Source organism: Erythrolamprus reginae, chromosome 10, assembly GCF_031021105.1.
Source record: "Erythrolamprus reginae isolate rEryReg1 chromosome 10, rEryReg1.hap1, whole genome shotgun sequence".
Taxonomy (NCBI): Eukaryota; Metazoa; Chordata; class Lepidosauria; order Squamata; family Dipsadidae; genus Erythrolamprus; species Erythrolamprus reginae.
The window spans coordinates 5,512,899-5,534,235 of record NC_091959.1 but is presented as its reverse complement, the minus strand read 5'-3'; the positions used below and the strand labels follow the sequence as shown (position 1 = coordinate 5,534,235).

The 21,337-nt window shown below is 40.7% G+C and overlaps 1 protein-coding gene across 1 annotated transcript in view; it reads right to left on the bottom strand.

Annotated features, from left to right (window-relative positions):
* Nucleotides 1-21,337, bottom strand: part of HCN4 (hyperpolarization activated cyclic nucleotide gated potassium channel 4) — a 66,957-nt gene that overhangs the window by 27,205 nt on the left and 18,415 nt on the right. Inside the window, exon 2 of the mRNA XM_070761944.1 lies at nucleotides 18,035-18,458. Within this exon, the coding sequence (XP_070618045.1) occupies nucleotides 18,035-18,458 (424 nt within the window). The remainder of the gene's footprint in view (nucleotides 1-18,034; nucleotides 18,459-21,337) is intronic.

Below are 21,337 nucleotides of genomic sequence, written 5' to 3'. Positions count from 1 at the left end.
CATGAGAAAACATTATTTTACTGAAAGAGTAGTAGCTGCAACGACTCTGGCATAAGCCCATGAAAGTGGTCCCAGTGGTCCTTGGCACGCTGGGCGCAGTATCAAAGGATCTCAGCAGACATTTGAAAACCATCGGAATTGACAAAATCTCCATCTGTCAATTGCAAAAGGCCGCTTTACTGGGATCGGCAAACATAATTCACCGCTACATCACGCAGTCCTAGGTGCTTGGGAAGCGCCCGACTGGTGATGAAATACGAAATCCAGCATAGTGATCTCGTTTGCTGTGTTGTACTGATATAACAATAATAATAACAACAACAATAATAATGTGAGATAAACCACGACTACAATCAAAAGACGTTTCTCTCCATGCCTTGAAGTCAAATTAGAAGGACAAAATAACTAACATGAGTACCACAGTAGATGGCAGCAGCTAACCAGCCTTGGCTGATTACGGAGACGCTTAGTAGGGTCCAACCTGTTAAGGCAGGTGGAAGGAAGACCATGAGGAAAGTCCAGAGCGATAAGCCAAATGAAAAACCGAAGAATCGGTTTAGAAGACAGTACTAGCAAGCCTTTTATGTGTTGCATTGTGGTCAAGAAAAGCACAGGAAAGACGCCACTTTGACTTAAAATATTTTTTTCTGGGATTAAAAAAATAAAATCCTTGCTACCAATTTAAGATATCACCGATCTCTTTAATGGCAAAACCTGCCTGGATATGCACAGAAATATATACTGCTGAAAAAAATAAAGGGAACACTCAAATAACACATATTGGATCAGAATGAATGCATTATTCTCATTGAATGTTCTGTACAAAGTTGAATGTGCACAACAGCCTGTGAAATTGATTGTCAATAATTGTTGTTTCCTAAGTGGACAGTTTGATTTCACAGAAGTTTGATTTACTTGGAGTTTTATTGCATGGTTTAAGTGTTCCCTTTAATTTTTTTGAGCAGTGTATATGGTGTGTGCATGCATGTTTTATCAAGCAAAGTCATTTGGCGGGCCCCCAGGGGAAGAGCCTTCTCTGTGGCGGCCCCGGCCCTCTGGAATCAACTCCCCCCAGAGATTAGAACGGCCCCCACCCTCCTTGTCTTTCGCAAATTACTCAAGACCCACCTTTATCGCCAAGCATGGGGGAACTGAGACATCTTCCCCCAGGCTTTTATATTTTATGTTTGATATGTATGTGTTGTATGGTTTTAAATTGTTGGGGTTTTAGATATGTTTTATTTTAATATTAGATTTGTCTCACTGTTATATTGTTTTGTATTACTGTTGTGAGTCGCCCCGAGTCTTCGGAGAGGGGCAGCATACAAATCTAATAAATAGTAATAATAATAATAATCCCTTCAAACTCTATCATTTGAAGTTCTAAACTACAAACTTTGGAAAATAATTTATTTTATTTATTTTATTTATTTATTCATTTGTCCAATACACAAATACATAGGAAGAAAAATAGACGTGTAGTAATATATATAAGGGTAAAGTGAACTTAGAGGAGAGGATATATGAAAGAAAGAAAATATATATGATAAGTGAGAGAAAGGAAAGACAATTGGACAGGGGACGAAAGGCACACCAGTGCACTTATGTACGCCCCTTACTGGCCTCTTAGGAACCTGGAGAGGTCAATTGTGGATAGTCTAAGGGAGAAATGTTGGGGGTTAGGGGTTGACACAATTGAGTCCGGAGACAATGATTAAAACAAGAAAAAAGAAGAGACACGAATAGACAGGCTAAAAAAATAATAGCAAAGTTCTCTCTATATTAAAACTGCAGATACTCCCGGATTTACTAATAAATGCCATGTCGTATAATCAGATTTAAAATGTTATTGCACAAAATATAACCAGTCCTCCAAAGATGAAAATAATACTTCATCTTTTGATTAAATGAACATGACTATAGGACAGGTAAGTCATACATAGTTCTAACAGTCATTGCTTAACACCTGGAAACATAATTCCTTTTCAATTTCTCACGATGAAATTGTAATTCCCGATAGACAATCAAATTCCAAAGTTTTGATCATCATTCAACATCACCCTAGAGAAGGAGATTTTTTTTAAAAAAGGTGGGCTAATTTGTGATCCCATATGTTGTGTTTGCCTTTGTCAGATGTGTCAACCAGATGATCCCCGTTTAAGCTTTTAAAATGGTTTTTACACAATGGTATGAAAACAGAGGCTGTGTGCATTTGTAACCAGAGCTTAGCATAGGGTGGAGGCTTAGCTGAAAAATAAGATCCAGCCTTGGCTAAATGGGCAGTAAAAACAGCTGGGCGTGTGTACAATGGCAACAATAAGGAAGACTTATAAAATATTTTACAGGTGGCATTTGCCACCGGCAAAGCTAGCAAAGATGTTCACCAAATGTTGGAAATGCAATCAGATACTCGGGTCCTACTACCATATGTGGTGGACATGCCCAAAGAGGGGGGAAAAATGGACAAAAATACATGGTTAGAGGAAATGATAAAGCAACATAGATTGCATTGTAATTTTAATTAATTGGATTGATTTTATTGTAATGTACTGTTCTTTTATATGTTGTAAGCTGCCCCGAGTCTTTGGAGAGAGGCAGCATAGAAAAGGAAGGAAGGAAGGAAGGAAGAGGGAGGGAGGGAGGGAAGGAAGGAAGGAAGAGGGAGGGAGGAAGGGGAGGAAGGAAGGAAGGAAGGAAGAGGGAGGGAGGGAGGAAGGAAGGGAAGGAAAGAAGGGGGAGGGAGGGAGGGAAGGAAGGAAGGAAGGAAGAGGGAGGGAGGAAGGGAAGGAAGGAAGGAAGGAAGAGGGAGGGAGGGAGGGAGGGAAGGAAGGAAGAGGGAGGGAGGAAGGGAAGGAAGGAAGGAAGAGGGAGGGAGGAAGGGAAGGAAGGAAGAGGGAGGGAGGGAGGAAGGGAAGGAAGGAAGGGAGGGAGGGGGAGGGAGGGAGGAAGGGAAGGAAGGAAGGAAGGAAGGGAAGAAAGAGGGAGAGGGAGGGAGGAGAGGAAAGGAAAAGAAAGGAAAAGAAAGGAAAGGAAGAGACAGAGAAGAAAGAGAAATGGGAAGAAAGGAAGGAGAGGGAGAGAGAGAAAGAAAGAAAGAAAGAAGGAGGGAGGGAGGGAAGGGAGGAAGGAGAGGAAACGGAAAGCGAAAGAAAGGAAAAGAAAGAAAAGGAAGAGAGAGTGAGAGAAGAAGGAGAAACAGGAAGGAAGGAAGGAAGGAACAAATGAACGAACGAACAAGAAGGGGAGAGAGAGAGAAGAAAGAAAGAAAGAAAGAAAGAAAGAAAGAAAGAAAGAACCTCCGTCCAAGTAGATTTGCTGGCTTAAAAGCAGGCTACGTTCCTTGCGCTTGAGAAAGTTTGAAGGGCATCTGGTCAACTGCAAGCGAGAGACCGCCGGCCTTCGGAGAAGATTGTTGCCAAGGTCCCTGCACTGGCCGGAGATAAGAAAAGCAGCTGCTGACAGCCCAGATGGGCCTCGTCTCAAAGCATCTACGGGTCTTGAGGTGGAAGAGATAACAAGACAAGCATCGGATGATACGGTGCCTTTTAGAGCCGCTGGTTCCTTGAGGTTTCCATTGGGCCTTTTCACCCCAAGGCGGAGACGCTATAAATGGTTGGAAAAGTCTTTTTAAATTCCTGACACTTCGAGGGGTGAGTCCACCCTGCACAGAGTGAGTGTTTTTACTGCCCTTGCAAGATGAACCCGAATCCTGAAATAGACGGGGCGACGGACTTTCTCCAAATTCTCTAAAGGTGGAGATTTTGGGGAGCCGAAGACACACAAGCCCAACTCTTACCAGGATGGACCTTGGGATGTATCCCAGTCTCTTAAATCAAGACAATGCTTCCAAATATGAGCAAATATTTATAGAGTATTAAAAATGGGGTGATTGCAATTGTATTGAACGGTATTGTGGCCTTCCATGTAATATATCCTCCTCTTCTTCCTTCTCCTCTCTTCTCTTCCTTTTTTCCTTCTCCTCTTCCTCCTCCTACTTCTTCCTTCTGCTTTCTTCTTTTACTCTTTTCCTCCTCCTTTTCCTTCCCCTCCTCTTCTTCCTTTCCCCCCTTTTCTCCTCTTCCTCTTCCTCCTTCTTCTCCTCCTCTTCCTTTCTCCTCTCTCTACTCTCTTCTCCTCCTCCTCTCTTCCTTCTTCCTCTTCTCCCCTCTGTTCTCTTCTTCCTTCTCCTCTCTTCTCTTCTTTTCCTTTCTCTTCCTTTTTTCCTTCTCATCTTCCTCCTCCTCCTTTCTCCTCTCTTATTTTACTCTCCTCCTCCTCCTCTCTTCCTCCGCCTCCTCATTCTTCCTCTTCTCCCCTCTCTTCTCTTCTTCCTTCTCCTCTCTTCTCTTCTTTTCCTCATTTTCTCTTCTCTTCTCTCCTTTTCTCTTCCTCCTTTTCCTTCTCCTCTTTCTCCACCTCCTTTCTCGTCTCTTCTTTTATTCTCTTCCTACTCCTCTCTTCCTCCTCCTCTTCCTTCTTCCTCTTCTCCCCTCTCTTCTCTTCTTCCTTCTCCTCTCTTCTCTTCTTTTCCTCCCTTTCTCTTCTTTTCTCTTCCTCTTTTCCTTCTCCTCTTCCTCCTCCTCCTTTCTCCTCTCTTCTCTCTCCTCCTCCTCCTCTCTTCCTCCTCCTCTTCCTTCTTCCTCTTCTCCCCTCTCTTCTCTTCTTCCTTCTCCTCTCTTCTCTTCTTTTCCTCCCTTTCTCTTCTCTTCTTTTCCTTTCTCTTCCTCTTTTCCTTCTCCTCTTCCTCTTCCTCCTCCTCTCTCCTCTCTTCTTTTACTCTCTTCTCCTCCTCCTCTCTTTCTCTTCCTTCTTCCTCTTCTCTCTTCTTTTCCTCCTTTTCTCTTCTTTTCTCTTCTTTCCTTTTCTCTTCCTCCTTTTCCTTCTCATCTTTCTCCTCCTCTCTCTGTTTCTGCTCCCTCCTTCCGCAAACCTCAAGGTATCTACAAGCATGCTAATAAATCTGTCAATATTCCTGGTTGAATAAACATGAAACCAGCCGCTGTTTGGGCAAAGCCCGCCCACACAGAGTGATTAATTCCATTTGGAGGGCCAGGAGATCAGACCGGTGTGGGCTCAGAATAGCAGCTTGCAAAGAAATTAGATTCTCCCCGTCGCTTCTTTAGTGCTTTGTGCCAGAACCCAGTCTGCTGCCCTTCAGGGAGGGACCGGCTGCCCTGGTTCTCTGAGCACATTGGGTGCTGGGTGGCCAGGAGCTTCTGGAGGCAGGACTAACTGGTTCCCTTACAAGGATTGACAGGTTAACAGAGTTGGAAGGGACCTTGTAGGTCATCTAGTCCAACAACCCACTCAATAAAAAATGAAAGACAAAAAAAAAAAACCTAGGGTGTGAGTTCTAGACCTGCCTTAAGTAAAAAAGTCCATTGGATGACCAAGGGAGTGAGGTTCTATATACCTTGAATATTTCCACGTTAGAAACATAGGAACATAGAAGACTGACGGCAGAAAAAGCCCCCATGGTCCATCTAGTCTGCCCTTATACTATTTCCTGTCTCAGCATCTTTTTTATAGTGTGATGACCAAAACTGGATGCAGACAGAAGCTGCCCAGAATTGCTTCCAGATGTGATGGACAGCCAGACAGATAAATAGATGATAGATAGATAGATAGATAGATAGATAGATAGATAGATGAGAGAGACAGACAGATAGACAGAAGAGAAAAGAAAGAAAAGAGAGTGGGAGAAAGAAAGAAAGAAAGAAAAAGAAAGAGAAGGACGGAAGAAAAAAGAAAGAAAGAAAAAGAAAAGAAGGGATGGAGGAAGAAAGAAAAATAAAAAGAAAGGGAAGGAAGGAAAGAAAGAAGGAAGAAAGGAAAGAAAGAGAGAGAAAGAAAGAAAGCGAAAAAAGAAAAAGAAGGAAAGAATGGATGGAGGAAGAAAGAAAAAGAAAGGGAAGGAAGGAAAGAAGGAAGAAAGGAAAGATATAAAGAGAGAAAGAAAGAAAGAAAGAAAGAAAAAGAAGGAAAGAAGGGATGGAGGAAGAAAGAAAAAGAAAAAGAAAGGGAAGGAAGGAAAGAAGGAAGAAAGGAAAGAAAGAAAGAGAGAAAAAAAGAAAGAAAGAGAAAAAAAAGAAAAAGAAGGAAAGAAGGGATGGAGGAAGAAATAAAAAAAAAGAAAGGGAAGGAAGGAAAGAAGGAAGAAAGGAAAGAAAGAGAAAGAGAGAGAAAGAAAGTAAGAAAGAAAGAAAGAAAGAAAGAAAGAAAGAAAAGAATCAATCTGGGCCAGCTGTAGGAATTCCCTCTGATGCCAGCTGTGCTCCTGTGGCCAGTTGTTCCCCTGCCCTCCCCCCTCGAAATCATTGGGGTGTGTGTGTGTGTGTGTGTGTGTGAAGAATAAACAACTCGCTCAGCCCCCTCGCTTCTCTCCTCAAGGGATTCTCTATCCGCCTTTGGTCCGGCATGCTGAGGCAGCCATGCGCCCCATCAAACGCATCCCAGATGAGTCACCTCCTCTGACTCCGCAGTGTGGGAGGATCTGGCGCTGCCTTCTTGTCAATTTCTGACTCCCGGTGGCGCTGAAGAGCCGGCTCCCAGCCCTCCGCCCACCCCACACAGCCCTCCTGGGACTCCAAGGCTGGATCTCCTTCCCTAAACCTGCTTGGACACAGGCTGCTTCTGGGTCCGAAGCATAACATCTCTCGGTAAGGCCACGCTTGCAGCATTGCATCCTGTTCTGGTTGCCAGGAATAAAAAAAGGATGTTGAGACTCTAGAAAGAGTGCAGAGAAGAGCGACAAAGATGATCAGGGGACTGGAGGCTAAAACATAGGAAGAACGGTTGCAGGAACTGGGTTTATGGCTAGTTTAATGAAAAGAAGGACCAAGGGAAACAGGATAGCAGTCTTCCAGGATCTCAGGGGTTGCCACAAAGAAGGAGGGAGTCAAGCTATTCTCCAAAGCGCCTGAGGGTAGAACAAGAAGCAATGGGTGGAAACTAAACAAGGAGAGAAGCAACTTAGAACTAAGGAGAATTTTTTTCCTGACAGTGAGAATAACTAAACAGTGGAACAGGTTGCCTCCAGAAGTTGTAAATGCTCCAACACTGGAAATTTTTAAGAAGATGTTGGACAACCATTTGTTTGAAGTGGTGTAGAATTACCAGCCTGAGCAGGGGTTTGACTAGAAGACCTCCAAGGTCCCTTTCAACTCTGTTATTCTATTCCATTCCACTCTATTCTACTCTATTTCAAATTTCTATTCTATTCTACATTCTACTTTACTATTCTATTCCATTCCATTCCATTCCATTCTACTCTATTCTATTTCAAACTTCTCTTCTCTTCTACTCTACTCTATTTCAAACTTCTTTTCTACTCTACTCTATTTTATCTATTCTACTATATTCTATTTCAAACTTCTTCTCTTCTACTGTACTCTACTCTACTCTACTCTACTCTATTCTATTCTATCTATTCTAAGGATTTAGGGGTAGTGATTTCTGACAGTCTCAAAATGGGTGAGCAGTGTGGTCGGGCGGTAGGAAAAGCAAGTAGGATGCTTGGCTGCATAGCTAGAGGTATAACAAGCAGGAAGAGGGAGATTGTGATCCCCTTATATAGAGCGCTGGTGAGACCACATTTGGAATACTGTGTTCAGTTCTGGAGACCTCACCTACAAAAAGATATTGACAAAATTGAACGGGTCCAAAGATGGGCTACAAGAATGGTGGAAGGTCTTAAGCATAAAACGTATCAGGAAAGACTTCATGAACTCAATCTGTAGAGTCTGGAGGACAGAAGGAAAAGGGGGGACATGATCAAAACATTTAAATAGGTTAAAGGGTTAAATAAGGTCCAGGAGGGAAGTGTTTTTAATAGGGAAGTGAACACAAGAACAAGGGGACACAGTCTGAAGTTAGTTGGGGGAAAGATCAAAGGCAACTTGAGAAAATATTATTTTACTGAAAGAGTAGTAGATCCTTGGAACAAACTTCCAACAGACGTGGTTGGTCAATCCACAGTAACTGAATTTAAACATGCCTGGGGTAAACATATATCCATTGTAAGATAAAATACAGGAAATAGTATAAGGGCAGACTAGATGGACCATGAGGTCTTTTTCTGCCGTCAGTCTTCTATGTTTCTACTCTATTCTATTTCAAGCTTCTCTTCTCTTCTCTTCTACTCTACTCTACTCTACTCTACTCTATCTACTCTACTCTATTCTATTCTATCTATTCTACTCTATTCTATTTCAAGCTTCTCTTCTACTCTACTCTATTCTATTCTATTCTATTCTATCTACTCTACTCTACTCTATTCTATTCTATCTATTCTACTCTATTCTATTTCAAGCTTCTCTTCTCTTCTACTCTACTCTATTCTTTCCGAAGAGAAATTTCCTGTCAGGGGGAACAATTCACCAGTGGAACCACTTGGGTTCCCAATGTTGTGGGGGCTCCAATATTGGAGGTTTTTTTAAAGAAGAGGTTGGAACAGCACAGGAATCATGTCGATGGTGTTGCACTCCACACAGGAAAAAAACATGAGTATCGTTTAGCTACAACGCAGGCAGAATCTTGCAAAATCCCAGCCCTGGTCCCACGGGGACGGCTTTTTTGCAGGGTTTAATCAGGACGTTGTTGCCTGATGAGATGTAACAGCAGAAAAGAAAGAAAAACTGCAAATAAGATTCCATCCCAAAGTGTACGTACTAACTGGCCTCTTCAAATCCTCTCCTCCCTGAACATCGCATTTCACTGGAATTGCAGGACGGAGCAAGAAAATAAGTGGGATCTACTCGTGTCTATTTTAAGAAACCACCTTGGCTGGGGCAGCTTCTCTTTTGTTTCAAAGCCAAATGACACACATTGGCTCTTGTTAGATCCAAGATCTACTGTTAAGAAGCTGTTAAAAAACCCCACAACAGGCAAATTATTATTGGCTGCCGATCAACTTCCGTTCACAATTCAAAGTGTTGGTTATGACCTTTAAAGCCCTTCATGGCACTGGACCAGAATATCTCCGAGACTGCCTCCTGCCGCACGAATCCCAGCGACCGATTAGGTCCCACAGAGTGGGCCTTCTCCGGGTCCTGTCAACTAAACAATGTCGGTTGGCGGGCCCCAGGGGAAGAGCCTTCTCTGTGGCGGCCCCGGCCCTCTGGAATCAACTCCCCCCGGAGATTAGAACTGCCCCTACCCTCCTTGCCTTTCGTAAGCTCCTTAAGACCCACCTCTGTCGTCAGGCATGAGGGAACTGAAACATCTCCCCCGGGCAGATACAATTTATGAATGGTATGTTTGCATGTATGTGTGTTTAGAATATGGGGTCTTTTAAATATTTTTAAACAGTAATTTAGATTTGTTGTAGATTGTTTTTTCACTTGTTGTGAGCCGCCCCGAGTCTGCGGAGAGGGGCGGTATACAAATCTAAATAATAAATAAATAAATAAATAATAAATAAATAAATATTTAATAGTACATGTATTAATGGCGGCCCGATTGATTTTTGCACAGAATTGGAGAAAAGGAAACGTACCCACCATGGACTTGGTAATTTAAAAAATATTAGAATGCGCAAATTGGAGCAAAATCACTTTTGAGTTACAGAACAAGCAGGAAGAAGAATATTATACTGTGCGGGAAATTGGATTGATGGAAAGTGAGAAATCTGGTATGTAACGGTAAATATATTTTCTTTTCTTTTTTTTAAAAAAAATTAAATTGATTTTTAATTTCAAGACAAAACAAAAACACAGACAAGTTTGTTCCAGGCCTGATTGATTTTTGCACAGCAATGGAGAAAAGAAAATGTACCCACCATGGACTTGGTAATTTAAAAAATATTAGAATGCGCAAAATGGAGCGAAATCACTTTTGATTGGATTGGATTGGATTGGATTTGTATGCCGCCCCTCTCCGTAGACTCGGGGCGGCTAACCACAGTAGTAAACAGCATATGACAATCCAATATAAACAGTTAAAAACCCCTATTGTAAAACCAGACATACATACAGACATACCATGCATAAAATTGTAAAGGCCTAGGGGGAAAGAGTATCTCAATTCCCCCATGCCTGGCGGCAGAGGTGGGTTTTAAGAAGCTTACGAAATGCAAGGAGGGTGGGAGCAATTCTAATCTCTGGGGGGAGTTGGTTCCAGAGGGTCGGGGCTGCCACAGAGAAGGCTCTTCCCCTGGGTCCCGCCAAGCGACATTGTTTAGTTGACAGGACCCGGAGAAGACCCACTCTGTGGGACCTAACTGGTCGCTGGGATTCGTGCAGCAGAAGGCGGTCCCTGAGATAGTCTGGTCTGGTGCCATGAAGGGCTTGAGTTACAGAACAAACAGAAAGAAGAATATTATACTATGTGGGACATTGGATTGATGGAAAGTGAGAAATAAGGTAAATGTAAATTAAACCAAAAATGGAAAAACTGAAGAATCTGATATGTAGTGGTAAATAAATTTTCTTTTCTTCTTAAAAAAATTTTAAAATTGATTTTTAATTTCAAGACAAAACAAAAACGCAGATAAGACACAGAACATAAAATAGGAGTCAAAACTGCTCCATTCTTCTCAGAAGTCTTGGAGAATCTTACAAGTCATATTAAGAAAAAGAAAAAGGTTTTATAAGATAGAATGAAATAGTTTTAAAACAATTTTATATTCTGATAAAGTTGAAGTGATATCTTTTTTTATATATTTTATATTTTAATTTCTTTTGAATAAGTACATGATATTTTTATAGATAAAGAAATTGAATTAACATGAAGAATATAGAGTTAAACTTAATAAGAATGTAATGTGCGTGTGTGACATTTCTGTATCGATCTGACTATAAGTTAGGGTTTTTTCTTTTTGTATCAGTTAGACTTCTATGATAAGAGGAGCAATGGTAGCTCCTTAAATGTTTAATGTTGTTTGCTTTTTGTCTGTCTTTTTGAAAAATAATAAAAAATATTTAAAAAAAATAGAAAAAGGTAAAGGTAAATAAAGAAAAAAATATATAAACTATGTGTAATAGTAATATAAACTACTGTATGTGTAACAGTAAACTACTATTTACAGAATTCCCATCATTTTATACCATCTGATATAAAATATACTGTTACATAAGCATTCTTTTGTTCCACCAATCATAAAACTTATAAATATATTTTCATTTATTGTTTATTCTGCATATTTTTCCTTGTTTTTTGTGGTTACTGTGTTTTGTTTTTAATCAATTTTTTAAAAAACCACAACTCAAGGAATGAGGTTGTTAGCGGTTTTCTCTCCAAAAACCCACCAGGATTTCTCTCTGAGCTGAAAATGAAACAACAGCAACAAATAAAAATTGCAGTTAATTATCTGCAAGATGGGATCTAGCACCTGGTCCCTACCTCTCCAAGGGACTTGTTCAATTTGGATTTCCCCAAAAGAAAACTCGTGATGAGCAGCTACAAACCAGCCGCGGAGGAGAGAGATGTCCAGCAACTCCTACCTGAAAACCCTTGCGAGGAATCACGCCACCTGAGATACAGGTGTGTCGCTCGTGGCTCTGAAGGGCCGCAATATTCCCGCCCCTTCTGGTTACTCACAGCTTCACTTCATAAAAGAAACATAGAAGACTGACGGCAGAAAAAGACCTCCTGGTCCATCTAGTCTGCCCTTATACTATTTCCTGTATTTCATCTTAGGATGGATTTCTTATTTGCTATTTGCAGCTATTTGTGGCTAAAATTCTAGTTGCCAAGGCTGATGTAGATATGGCTATAGGGAGTGGTTCCCTTTGCACATATGTGCTAATCATTCCCGACTCTAGGGGGCGATGCTCATCTCTGTTTCATAGAAACATAGAAGATTGACATCAGAAAAAGACCTCCTGGTCCATCTAGTCTGCCCTTATACTATTTCCTATATTTTATCATAGGGTGAATATAGAAACATAGAAGATTGACATCAGAAAAAGACCTCCTGGTCCACCTAGTCTGCCCTTATACTATTTCCTATATTTTATCTTAGGATGGATTTCTTATTCCTGTTTGCAGCTATTTGTGGCTAAAATTCTAGCTGCCAAGGCTGATGTAGATATGGCTATAGGGAGAGGTTCCCCTTGCACCTATGTGCTAATAATTTCCGACTCTACGGGGCGATGCTCATCTCTGTTTCATAGAAACATAGAAGATTGACATCAGAAAAAGACCACCTGGTCCATCTAGTCTGCCCTTATACTATTACCTTTGGATGGATATGTCTACGGAGAGGGGCGGCATACAAATCCAATAAATAATAATAATAATAATAATAATCATAATAATAATAATAATAATAATAATAATAATAATAATAAATAAATAATGATGATGATGATGTTTATCCCAGGCATGTTTAAATTCAGTTCCTGTGGATTTACCAACCACGTCTGCTGGAAGTTTGTTCCAAGCATCTACTACTATAATATTTTCTCACGTTGCTTCTGATCTTTCCCCCAACTAACCTCAGATTGTGTTCCCTTTCCTATTAAAAACACTTCCCTCCTGAACCTTATTTAACCCTTTAACATATTTAAATGTTTCGGTCATGTCCCCCTTTCCCTTCTGTCCTCCAGACTACACAGAAGTCTTTCCTGATAAGTTTTATGCTTAAAACCTTCCAACATTTTTGTAGCCCCTCTTTGCACCTGTTCGATTTTATCAATCAGTCCTCGATTTGCAGCCACGAATAAAGGTTGTAAAAAAATCCATCCGCAAGTGCAAAAAAACCCCAAAAACGTGCAAAGAAAAAAAATAACTAAATCGAAATTCAAGCAAAACACAAGATCCGGGTGATGAATGCTCAATCTTGTCTTCCACTGGCTGTGAATAATTGCTCGACAACTCCTTCATTAATTGTAACATTGACTGGTTAATCAGCTTCCTCTGTCGTTTTTTTCCCACCTTCACAGTTTGTGAATGTCATTTTCATCTTTTATAGAAATTGCTGCCTTCCAACTGAGTTATGCTGCTCTGGAAAAAGATACGTAATGATGCGAAATGCCATCGTATTATCCAGGGAGCCTGCGTCCTCATTGGTTCATTGACTTCTAAGGCAGTTCTGTGTTAGCAAAAACTTCAGAAGAGAAGGATTTACTCATTAATTAATAATAATAATAATTAATAATAATAATAATTATTATTATTATTTATTGGATTTGTATGCCGCCCCCCTCCGTAGACTTGGGGCAACTAACAACAAAGATAAAAACAACATGTGAAAATCCAATAATAAAAACAGATAAAAACCCTTATTATAAAATCAAACATAGACACAAACATACCATGCATAACTTGTAATGGCCTAGGGGGAAGGAATATCTCAACTCCCCCATGCCTGGCGGTATAAATGAGTCTTGAGTAGTTTACGAAAGACAGGGAGAGTGGGGGCAGTTCTAATTTCCGGGGGGAGTTGGTTCCAGAGGAAAGGGGCCGCCACAGAGAAGGCTCTTCCCCTGGGGCCTGACAAACGATTTAGGGGTAGTGATTTCTGACAGTCTCAAAATGGGTGAACAGTGCAGTCAGGCTGTAGGGAAAGCAAGTAGGATGCTTGGCTGCATAGCTAGAGGTATAACAAGCAGGAAGAGGGAGATTATGATCCCGCTATATAGAGCGCTGGTGAGACCACATTTGGAATAATACTGTGTCCAGTTCTGGAGACCTCACCTACAAAAAGATATTGACAAAATTGAACGGGTCCAAAGACGGGCTACAAGAATGGTGGAAGGTCTTAAGCATAAAACGTATCAGGAAAGACTTAATGAACTCCATCTGTATAGTCTGGAGGACAGAAGGAAAAGGGGGGACATGATCGAAACATTTAAATATATTAAAGGGTTAAATAAGGTCCAGGAGGGAAGTGTTTTTAATAGGAAAGTGAACACAAGAACAAGGGGACACAATCTGAAGTTAGTTGGGGGAAAGATCAAAAGCAACATGAGAAAATATTATTTTACTGAAAGAGTAGTAGATCCTTGGAACAAACTTCCAGCAGACGTGGTAGATAAATCCACAGTAACTGAATTTAAACATGCCTGGGATAAACATATATCCATCCTAAGATAAAATACAGAAAATAGTATAAGGGCAGACTAGATAGACCATGAGGTCTTTTTCTGCCGTCAGTCTTCTATGTTTCTATGTTTCTAAGCAGGCTGGCTGGGGGATTCTGGGAGTTGAAGTCCAAATATCTCCAAGTTGCCAAGGTTGGGAAACACTGCTCTATAGAATGGCCCAAACCGGCAGCAGCCCATCACTAGTTACTAAGGCTTTCTAGAGTGGCATTAATACCCCCTTTGATCTGCTTCCGATAATGCAATTTAGGAATTTCTTGGCTTCCATTGAACACCGTTGGCTCGTATTTAGCTGATTGTCCACTAATACGCCAAGATCCCTCTCACAGTTACTGCTATTAAGTCAGGGTTTCGGTTTTTTCCTGTATGCCTACCAAAAATATACTGCTCCCAAAAAATAAAGGGAACACTTAAACAAGTGATTGTGATCCCGCTGTATAGAGCGCTGGTGAGACCCCATTTGGAGTACTGTGTTCAGTTCTGGAGACCTCACCTACGAAAAGATATTGACAAAATTGAACGGGTCCAAAGACGGGCTACAAAAACGATGGAAGGTCTTAAGCATCAAACTGATCAGGAAAGACTACATGGACTCCATCTGTATAGTCTGGAGGACAGAAGGGAAAAGGGGGGACATGACTGAAACATTGAAATATGTTAAAGGGTTAAATAAGGTCCAGGAGGGAAGTGTTTTTAATAGGAAAGTGGACACAAGGACAAGGGGACACAATCTGAAGTTAGTTGGGGGAAAGATCAGAAGCAACGTGAGAAAATATGATTTTACTGAAAGAGTAGTAGATCCTTGGAACAAACTTCCAGCAGACGTGGTTGGTAAATCCACAGTAACTGAATTTAAACATGCCTGGGATAAACATATATCCATTGTAAGATAAAATACAGGAAATAGTATAAGGGCAGACTCGATGGACCACGAGGTCTTTTTCCACCGTCAGTCTTCTATGTTTCTATGAGTAGTAGATGCTTGGGACAAATCTCCACCAGATGTGGTTGGTAAATCCACAGGAACTGAATTTAAACATGCCTGGGATAAACCTAGGGTTAGGGGTTGACACTACTGAGTCAGGTAATGAGTTCCACCCTTCGACAACTCGGTTGCTGAAGTCATATTTTTTACAGTCAAGTTTGGAGAGGTTAATATTAAGTTTGAATCTGGGAGTTGAAGTCCAAATATCTTCAAGTTGCCAAGGTTGGGAAACACTGTCCTATTAGAATCCAAAGCACACTGAACGTCCTTGATAAGAAATCTCCCAGTGGTCCGTCTCTTTCATCATTCTTTCATGGCTCCTTCCTAAATCCACCCGTGACACTTATTCAAACTCCAGGTTTTTAAATGTTTACGTTTATTAGATTTGTATGCCGCCCCTCTCCGCAGACTCGGGGCGGCTCACAACACAATAAAAAACAGTTTATAACAAATCTAATAATTTACAATTTAAGATATTTTTAAAAACCCATTATTAAACAGACATACACACAAGCATACCATACATAAATTGTATAGGCCCAGGGGAGATATTTCAGTTCCCCCATGCCTGACGACAAAGGTGGGTTTTAAGGAGTTTATGAAAGGCAAGGAGGGTAGGGGTAGTTCTAATCTCCGGGGGGAGCTGGTTCCAGAGAGTCGGGGCCGCCACAGAGAAGGCTCTTCCCCTGGGGCCCGCAAACCGACATTGTTTAGTTGAGGGGACCCGGAGAAGGCCCACTCTGTGGGACCTAATCGGTCGCTGGGATTCGTGCGGCAGGAGGCGGTCTCGGAGATATTCTGGCCCAATGCCATGAAGGGCTTTAAAGGTCATAACCAACACTTTGAATTGTGACCGGAAATTGATCGGCAACCAATGCAGACTGCGGAGTGTTGGTGTAACATGGGCATATTTGGGAAAGCCCATGACTGCTCTCGCAGCTGCATTCTGCACGATCTGAAGTTTCCGAACACTTTGCAAAGGTCGCCCCATGCAGAGAGCGTTGCAGTAGTTGAGCCTCGAGGTGATGAGGGCGTGAGCGACTGTGAGCAGTCTCCTGGGCAATATCCATCCGCCCCTTATCAACTTCCCTAATCACAGAACTCCCCGCGGAATTCAAACCGCGGTTACCAAGATTAGTCCGGTAAAGTCCACTTTACTTTTCCTGTCTTTCCCCTCGCTCCATATTGCAGCAATGAAATTGTTCAAATATTTACCTTTGGTTTTTAGCCTGTTATGCAATACCCATCTTTCCATTAGCCTTTTTTTCAGAAATCAGACACTGTCCTAGCTCTGTTGGGAAGCCAGTTTGCAGCTTCTGGAGAGGAGAGGAGGGGTGGGCAGGAGGAAACATCTGTCACTTTACTCACTCTGTTGACTAAACAATGCCGTCTGGCGGGATCCTGGGGAAGAGCCTTCTCTGTGGTGGCCCCAGCCCTCTGGAATCAACTCCCCCCCCCAGAGATTCGAACTGCCCCTACCCTCCTCACCTTCCGCAAAATGCTAACGACCCATCTCTGCCATCAGGCATGGTGGGATTAACTCAAATAATAAATATAAAAAAGAAACATATTACTTAATAATTCATATTTTAGTAGCGGCAAGGATTGTTTTTGCACAAAGATGGAAAGAAATGGAAACACCGAAAGAAGACAAGATCCTAAGGAAAATTATTGAATGTGCAGAGCTAGATATCCGTCGACTAAACTATGCCGTCTGGCGGGACCCAGGGGAAGAGCCTTCTTTGTGGCGGCCCCAGCCCTCTGGAATCAATTCCCCCCAGAGATTCGAACTGCCCCTACCCTCCTCGCCTTCCGCAAAATGCTAAAGACCCATCTCTGCCATCAGGCATGGTGGGATTAACTCAAATAATAAATATAAAAAAGAAACATATTACTTAATAATTCATATTTTAGTAGTGGCTAGGATTGTTTTCGCACAAAGATGGAAAGAAATGGAAACACCGAAAGAAGACAAGATACTAAGGTAAAATTATTGAACGCGCAGAGCTAGATATGATGACGAGGCGGTTAAATAACCAAGAAGAATCTGAATTCTATAATATATGGCAGATGGTATACTGTATATCTGGTGGGATAAAAGAAAAAACGCATAAGGATGTTAAAATATAAACTTATTAGAAAGAATAAGATATGTAGCGATGTTTGATATTAGAATTTACTTCTCTGTTTTGATCTAATCTATAATCAGTTTTTCCTTTTTGTACAAGAAGACTTCTACTTTTGAGCGGAGCAACTGTAGCTCCTTTTTATGTTATTTGTTTTGTTTGGTTTCTCAATGTTTATTTGTAATGTTTTGTCTAGAATAGAATAGAATAGAATAGAATTTTTTATTGGCCAAGTGTGATTGGACACACAAGGAATTTGTCTTGGTGCAGATGCTCTCAGCGTACATAAAATAAAATATACATTTGTCCAGAATCATGTGGTACAACACTTAATGATTGTCATAGGGGTCAAATAAGCAATGAAGAAGCAATATTAATAAAAATCTTAGGATATAAGCAACAAGTTACAGTCATACAGTCAACATGGGAGGAAATGGGTGAAAGGAATGATGAGAAAAACTAGTAGAATAGAAGTGCAGATTTAGTAGAAAGTTTGACAGTGTTGAGGGAATTATTTGTTTAGTAGAGTGATGGTGTTCGGGGGGAAAATTTATTTATTTATTTGTTTGTTTGTTTGTTTATTTATTTTATTTGATTTGATTTGTATGCCGCCCCTCTCCGTAGACTTGGGGCGGCTCACAACATATAATAAAACAATTCACAACAAATCTAATAAATTTAAAAAATTTAAAAAAACCATTATTAAACCAGACATACACACAGACATACCATACATAAATTGTGTAGGCCCAGGGGGAGGTGGGGGAATGCCTCAATTCCCCCATGCCATTTTAATTTCCCCCCAATAAAGACTTTGAGGTCTCCGGCCTCACTGCAAAAGTTTTCTATATATTTTTCCCTTCGGTTTATTTACTTACCTCTTCCCACTGATGAATGTACCGTATGAGCCTGGACAGTCTCAAGAGCCTCAAGAGGCTGAGGATTTTGGTGAAACGCACAATCCGCAGCGCTCGGGCCGTCTTGTATACCTCCGAATCGATGCGGGTCTCCACAATCAAGAAAATGTAGTCTACCGGGATGGACGAGATAAAATCCACCACGAACCAGCTCTTGAGGTACTTCATCTTAATCCTCTGGGGGTCCAGGATAATCTCGGTGTTGTCCTCCACCACGATCCCCGTGCGGAAGTTGAGGACCAGGTCAATGAGGAAGAAAGTATCCGAGACCACGTTGAAGACAATCCATGGCGTGGTGTTCTCGTCCTTGAAGAAGGTGATGCCTACCGGAATGATGATCAAGTTCCCAACCATGAGGAGCAACATGGTTAGGTCCCAATAAAACCTAGAGGATAAGGCATAAACATGGGTCAAACAGGAAGAAGATACAACAATTGAAGTTAATTTTATTTATTTATTTATTTATTCATTCATTCATTCATTCATTCATTCATTCAATTTTTATGCCGCCCTTCTCCTTAGGCTCAGGGCGGCTTATAACATGTTAGCAATAGCACTTTCTAACAGAGCCAGACTATTGCCCCCACCATCCGGGTCCTCATTTGACCCACCTCAGAAGGATGGAAGGCTGAGTCAACCTTGAGCCGGTGATGAGATTTGAACCACTAACCTTCAGATCTACAGTCAGCTTCAGTGGCCTGCAGTACAGCACTCTACCTGTTGAGCCACCCTGGCTCTTTTTTTCTTATTATTCTTATTCTTATTTTTTTTTATTATTATTATTATTATTATTATTATTATTATTATTATTATTATTATTATTACGGTATTTATTGGATTTGTATGCCGCCCCTCTCCGTAGACTCGGGGCGGCTAACAACAGTAGTACAAAACAGCATGTAAACCCAATACTGAAACAGTTAAAAAACTCTTATTTGTAAAACCAAACATACATACATACAAACATACCATGCATAAATTGTAAAGGCCTAAGGGGGAAAGAATATCTCAGTTCTCCCATGCCTGACAGCAGAGGTGGGTTTTAAGGAGCTTACCAAAGACGAGGAGGGTGGGGGCAATTCTAATCTCCGGGGGGAGTTGGTTCCAGAGGGCCGGGGCCACCACAGAGAAGGCTCTTCCCCTGGGGCCCACCAAATTACATTGTTTTGTTGACAGGACCCGGATAAGGCCCACTCTGTGGGGCCTAACCGGTCGCTGGGATTGGTGGGCAGAAGGTGGTCTCGTAGATACCCTGGTCTGGTGCCATGAAGGGCTTTATAGGTGATGACCAACACTTTTAAATTTCCTCTTATCACTTACTATCTCTTTAGATCAGGGGTCTCAAACTCGCAGCCTGTGGGCCAACGGCGGCCCTCGGGACAATAGCTTGCGGCCCCCACCTCAATATCAAAGTTTAATGTTTGTCCAGCCCAAGTTTGATACAAATGGCACTTTCAGTGTTGTGTGGTTTCTTCAGTCTTCTATATCTGCTGTACTATTATTATTATCATTTTATTTATTTATTACTGATTTGTTTATTTTTTTCTTATGAATTTGTTAATTTATTTTTATTTTTTTAACACAAAATAAGATGAAAAAAATTAAGACATTTGATAACATCGGAATGTTTTTGTAAGAGCTTTTCTCGTGGAAAACCTGAGGTCGTCCAGCCTCAACCAGCCTCTATCTCCAGCGGCCCCTGGGTAAATTGAGTTTGAGATAAAATTACTTTTTACGAATACAGCGATCCTTCGTTTTTCGCAGAGGATGCGTTCCAAGACCACCCATGAAAAACGAATTTCCGTGAAGTAGAGGAAAGATATTTTTTAATGTATTTAACGAGTATTTGGACTTTTAAAACCCACCTATTGCATTAAACAGTCATTCTATAATGTTTTTCAGCTGGAACTACATGGGATATCCTACCAGTTTCTGTAATAGAGTACAGAAGTATTGTAGAAGAATTTTATCAATTTTTAATGGATTTAAAATTTTCAATGGATTTAAGCCCCCTTTGAAAACCCATGAAATAGCAAATCCGCAAAAGATGAACCGTGAAGTAGCGAGGTATTACTGTACTGGGTTTTTTAGTACTTCAACTATTGATATTTTAAGATATTTAAGATACACGTGGTGGATAAATCCACAGTAACTGAATTTAAACATGCCTGGGATAAACATATAACCATTGTAAGATAAAATACAGAAAACAGTATAAGGGCAGACTAGATGGACCATGAGGTCTTTTTCTGCCGTCAGACTTCTATGTTTCTATGTTTCTATTTTATAGGTTGGGCTCACTTGTTTTAACTTCGAGAAAGGTGCATTGCTAATATTTCTGCACTATAAGGAAGTTAAAAGTCAATTTTGTTATCTTTCTTTGAGCTATATTTTTGCCGTTTCTAATTGGTCATTCTCTTTCCTTTCTTATCTTGGTTTGCATTTTAATGTCTGAAGATGAAATCTAATGATGACTTTTTAAAATAAATGCATATCTATATATAAGCTATAGAGCAAAGTGGGTCAAAACAAACATTTCCTATTAAGTTATCTAGGCCTGATAGATATTTGTGAGTGTGTGTTTGTCTACAAGGAATCTGGGTAGCTGCAAATGAAAGAATAATGCATGACATTATTCGGAATATTTTGTCTCAATTTTTAACATTGCTTTTCCATTGTTCTGCTTGCTTACTTCCTCAGATAAAAAGCCCACAGACATTTGCCTCATTCCTTAATACTGAAAAAGGAGATTAAAACTAGAATATTTTCCCCAAATTAAAAAAAAACTGTAAACGGCTATACAATTTAATGCAACAAAATGATTCCATTTCTTTTTTTAAAAATAGAACTTTAAAAAAAAATTGCTCCTGATTTATAATTACCTGTATAAATATAAATATAAATCTTTGCCACCAAGTATTTCTTCCATGTTTTACAACTAGGGAAACACTTTACAGATTTATCTCCAACCATGTCAAAAGGCAACACTCTGAAATATTAATATCACTCACAAAGACCACATTAATTCCAGGTAATCTGGAGTGTTTTGCTGGGTTATTCTTTTTTTGTAGGGCTGAGTTGAAAGTTCTCAGATTAATTTTTTTCAGTCCCAAATGAACCTGTGGGGAAGCTAAATCCCGCATAGTGGTTAGAGTGCAGCCCTGAAGGCTACTTCAGCTAAGTGCCAGCTGTAGTTCAGCAGTTCAAATCTCACCACCGGCTCAAGGTTAACTCATCCTTCCATCCTTCCAAGGTGGGTAAATT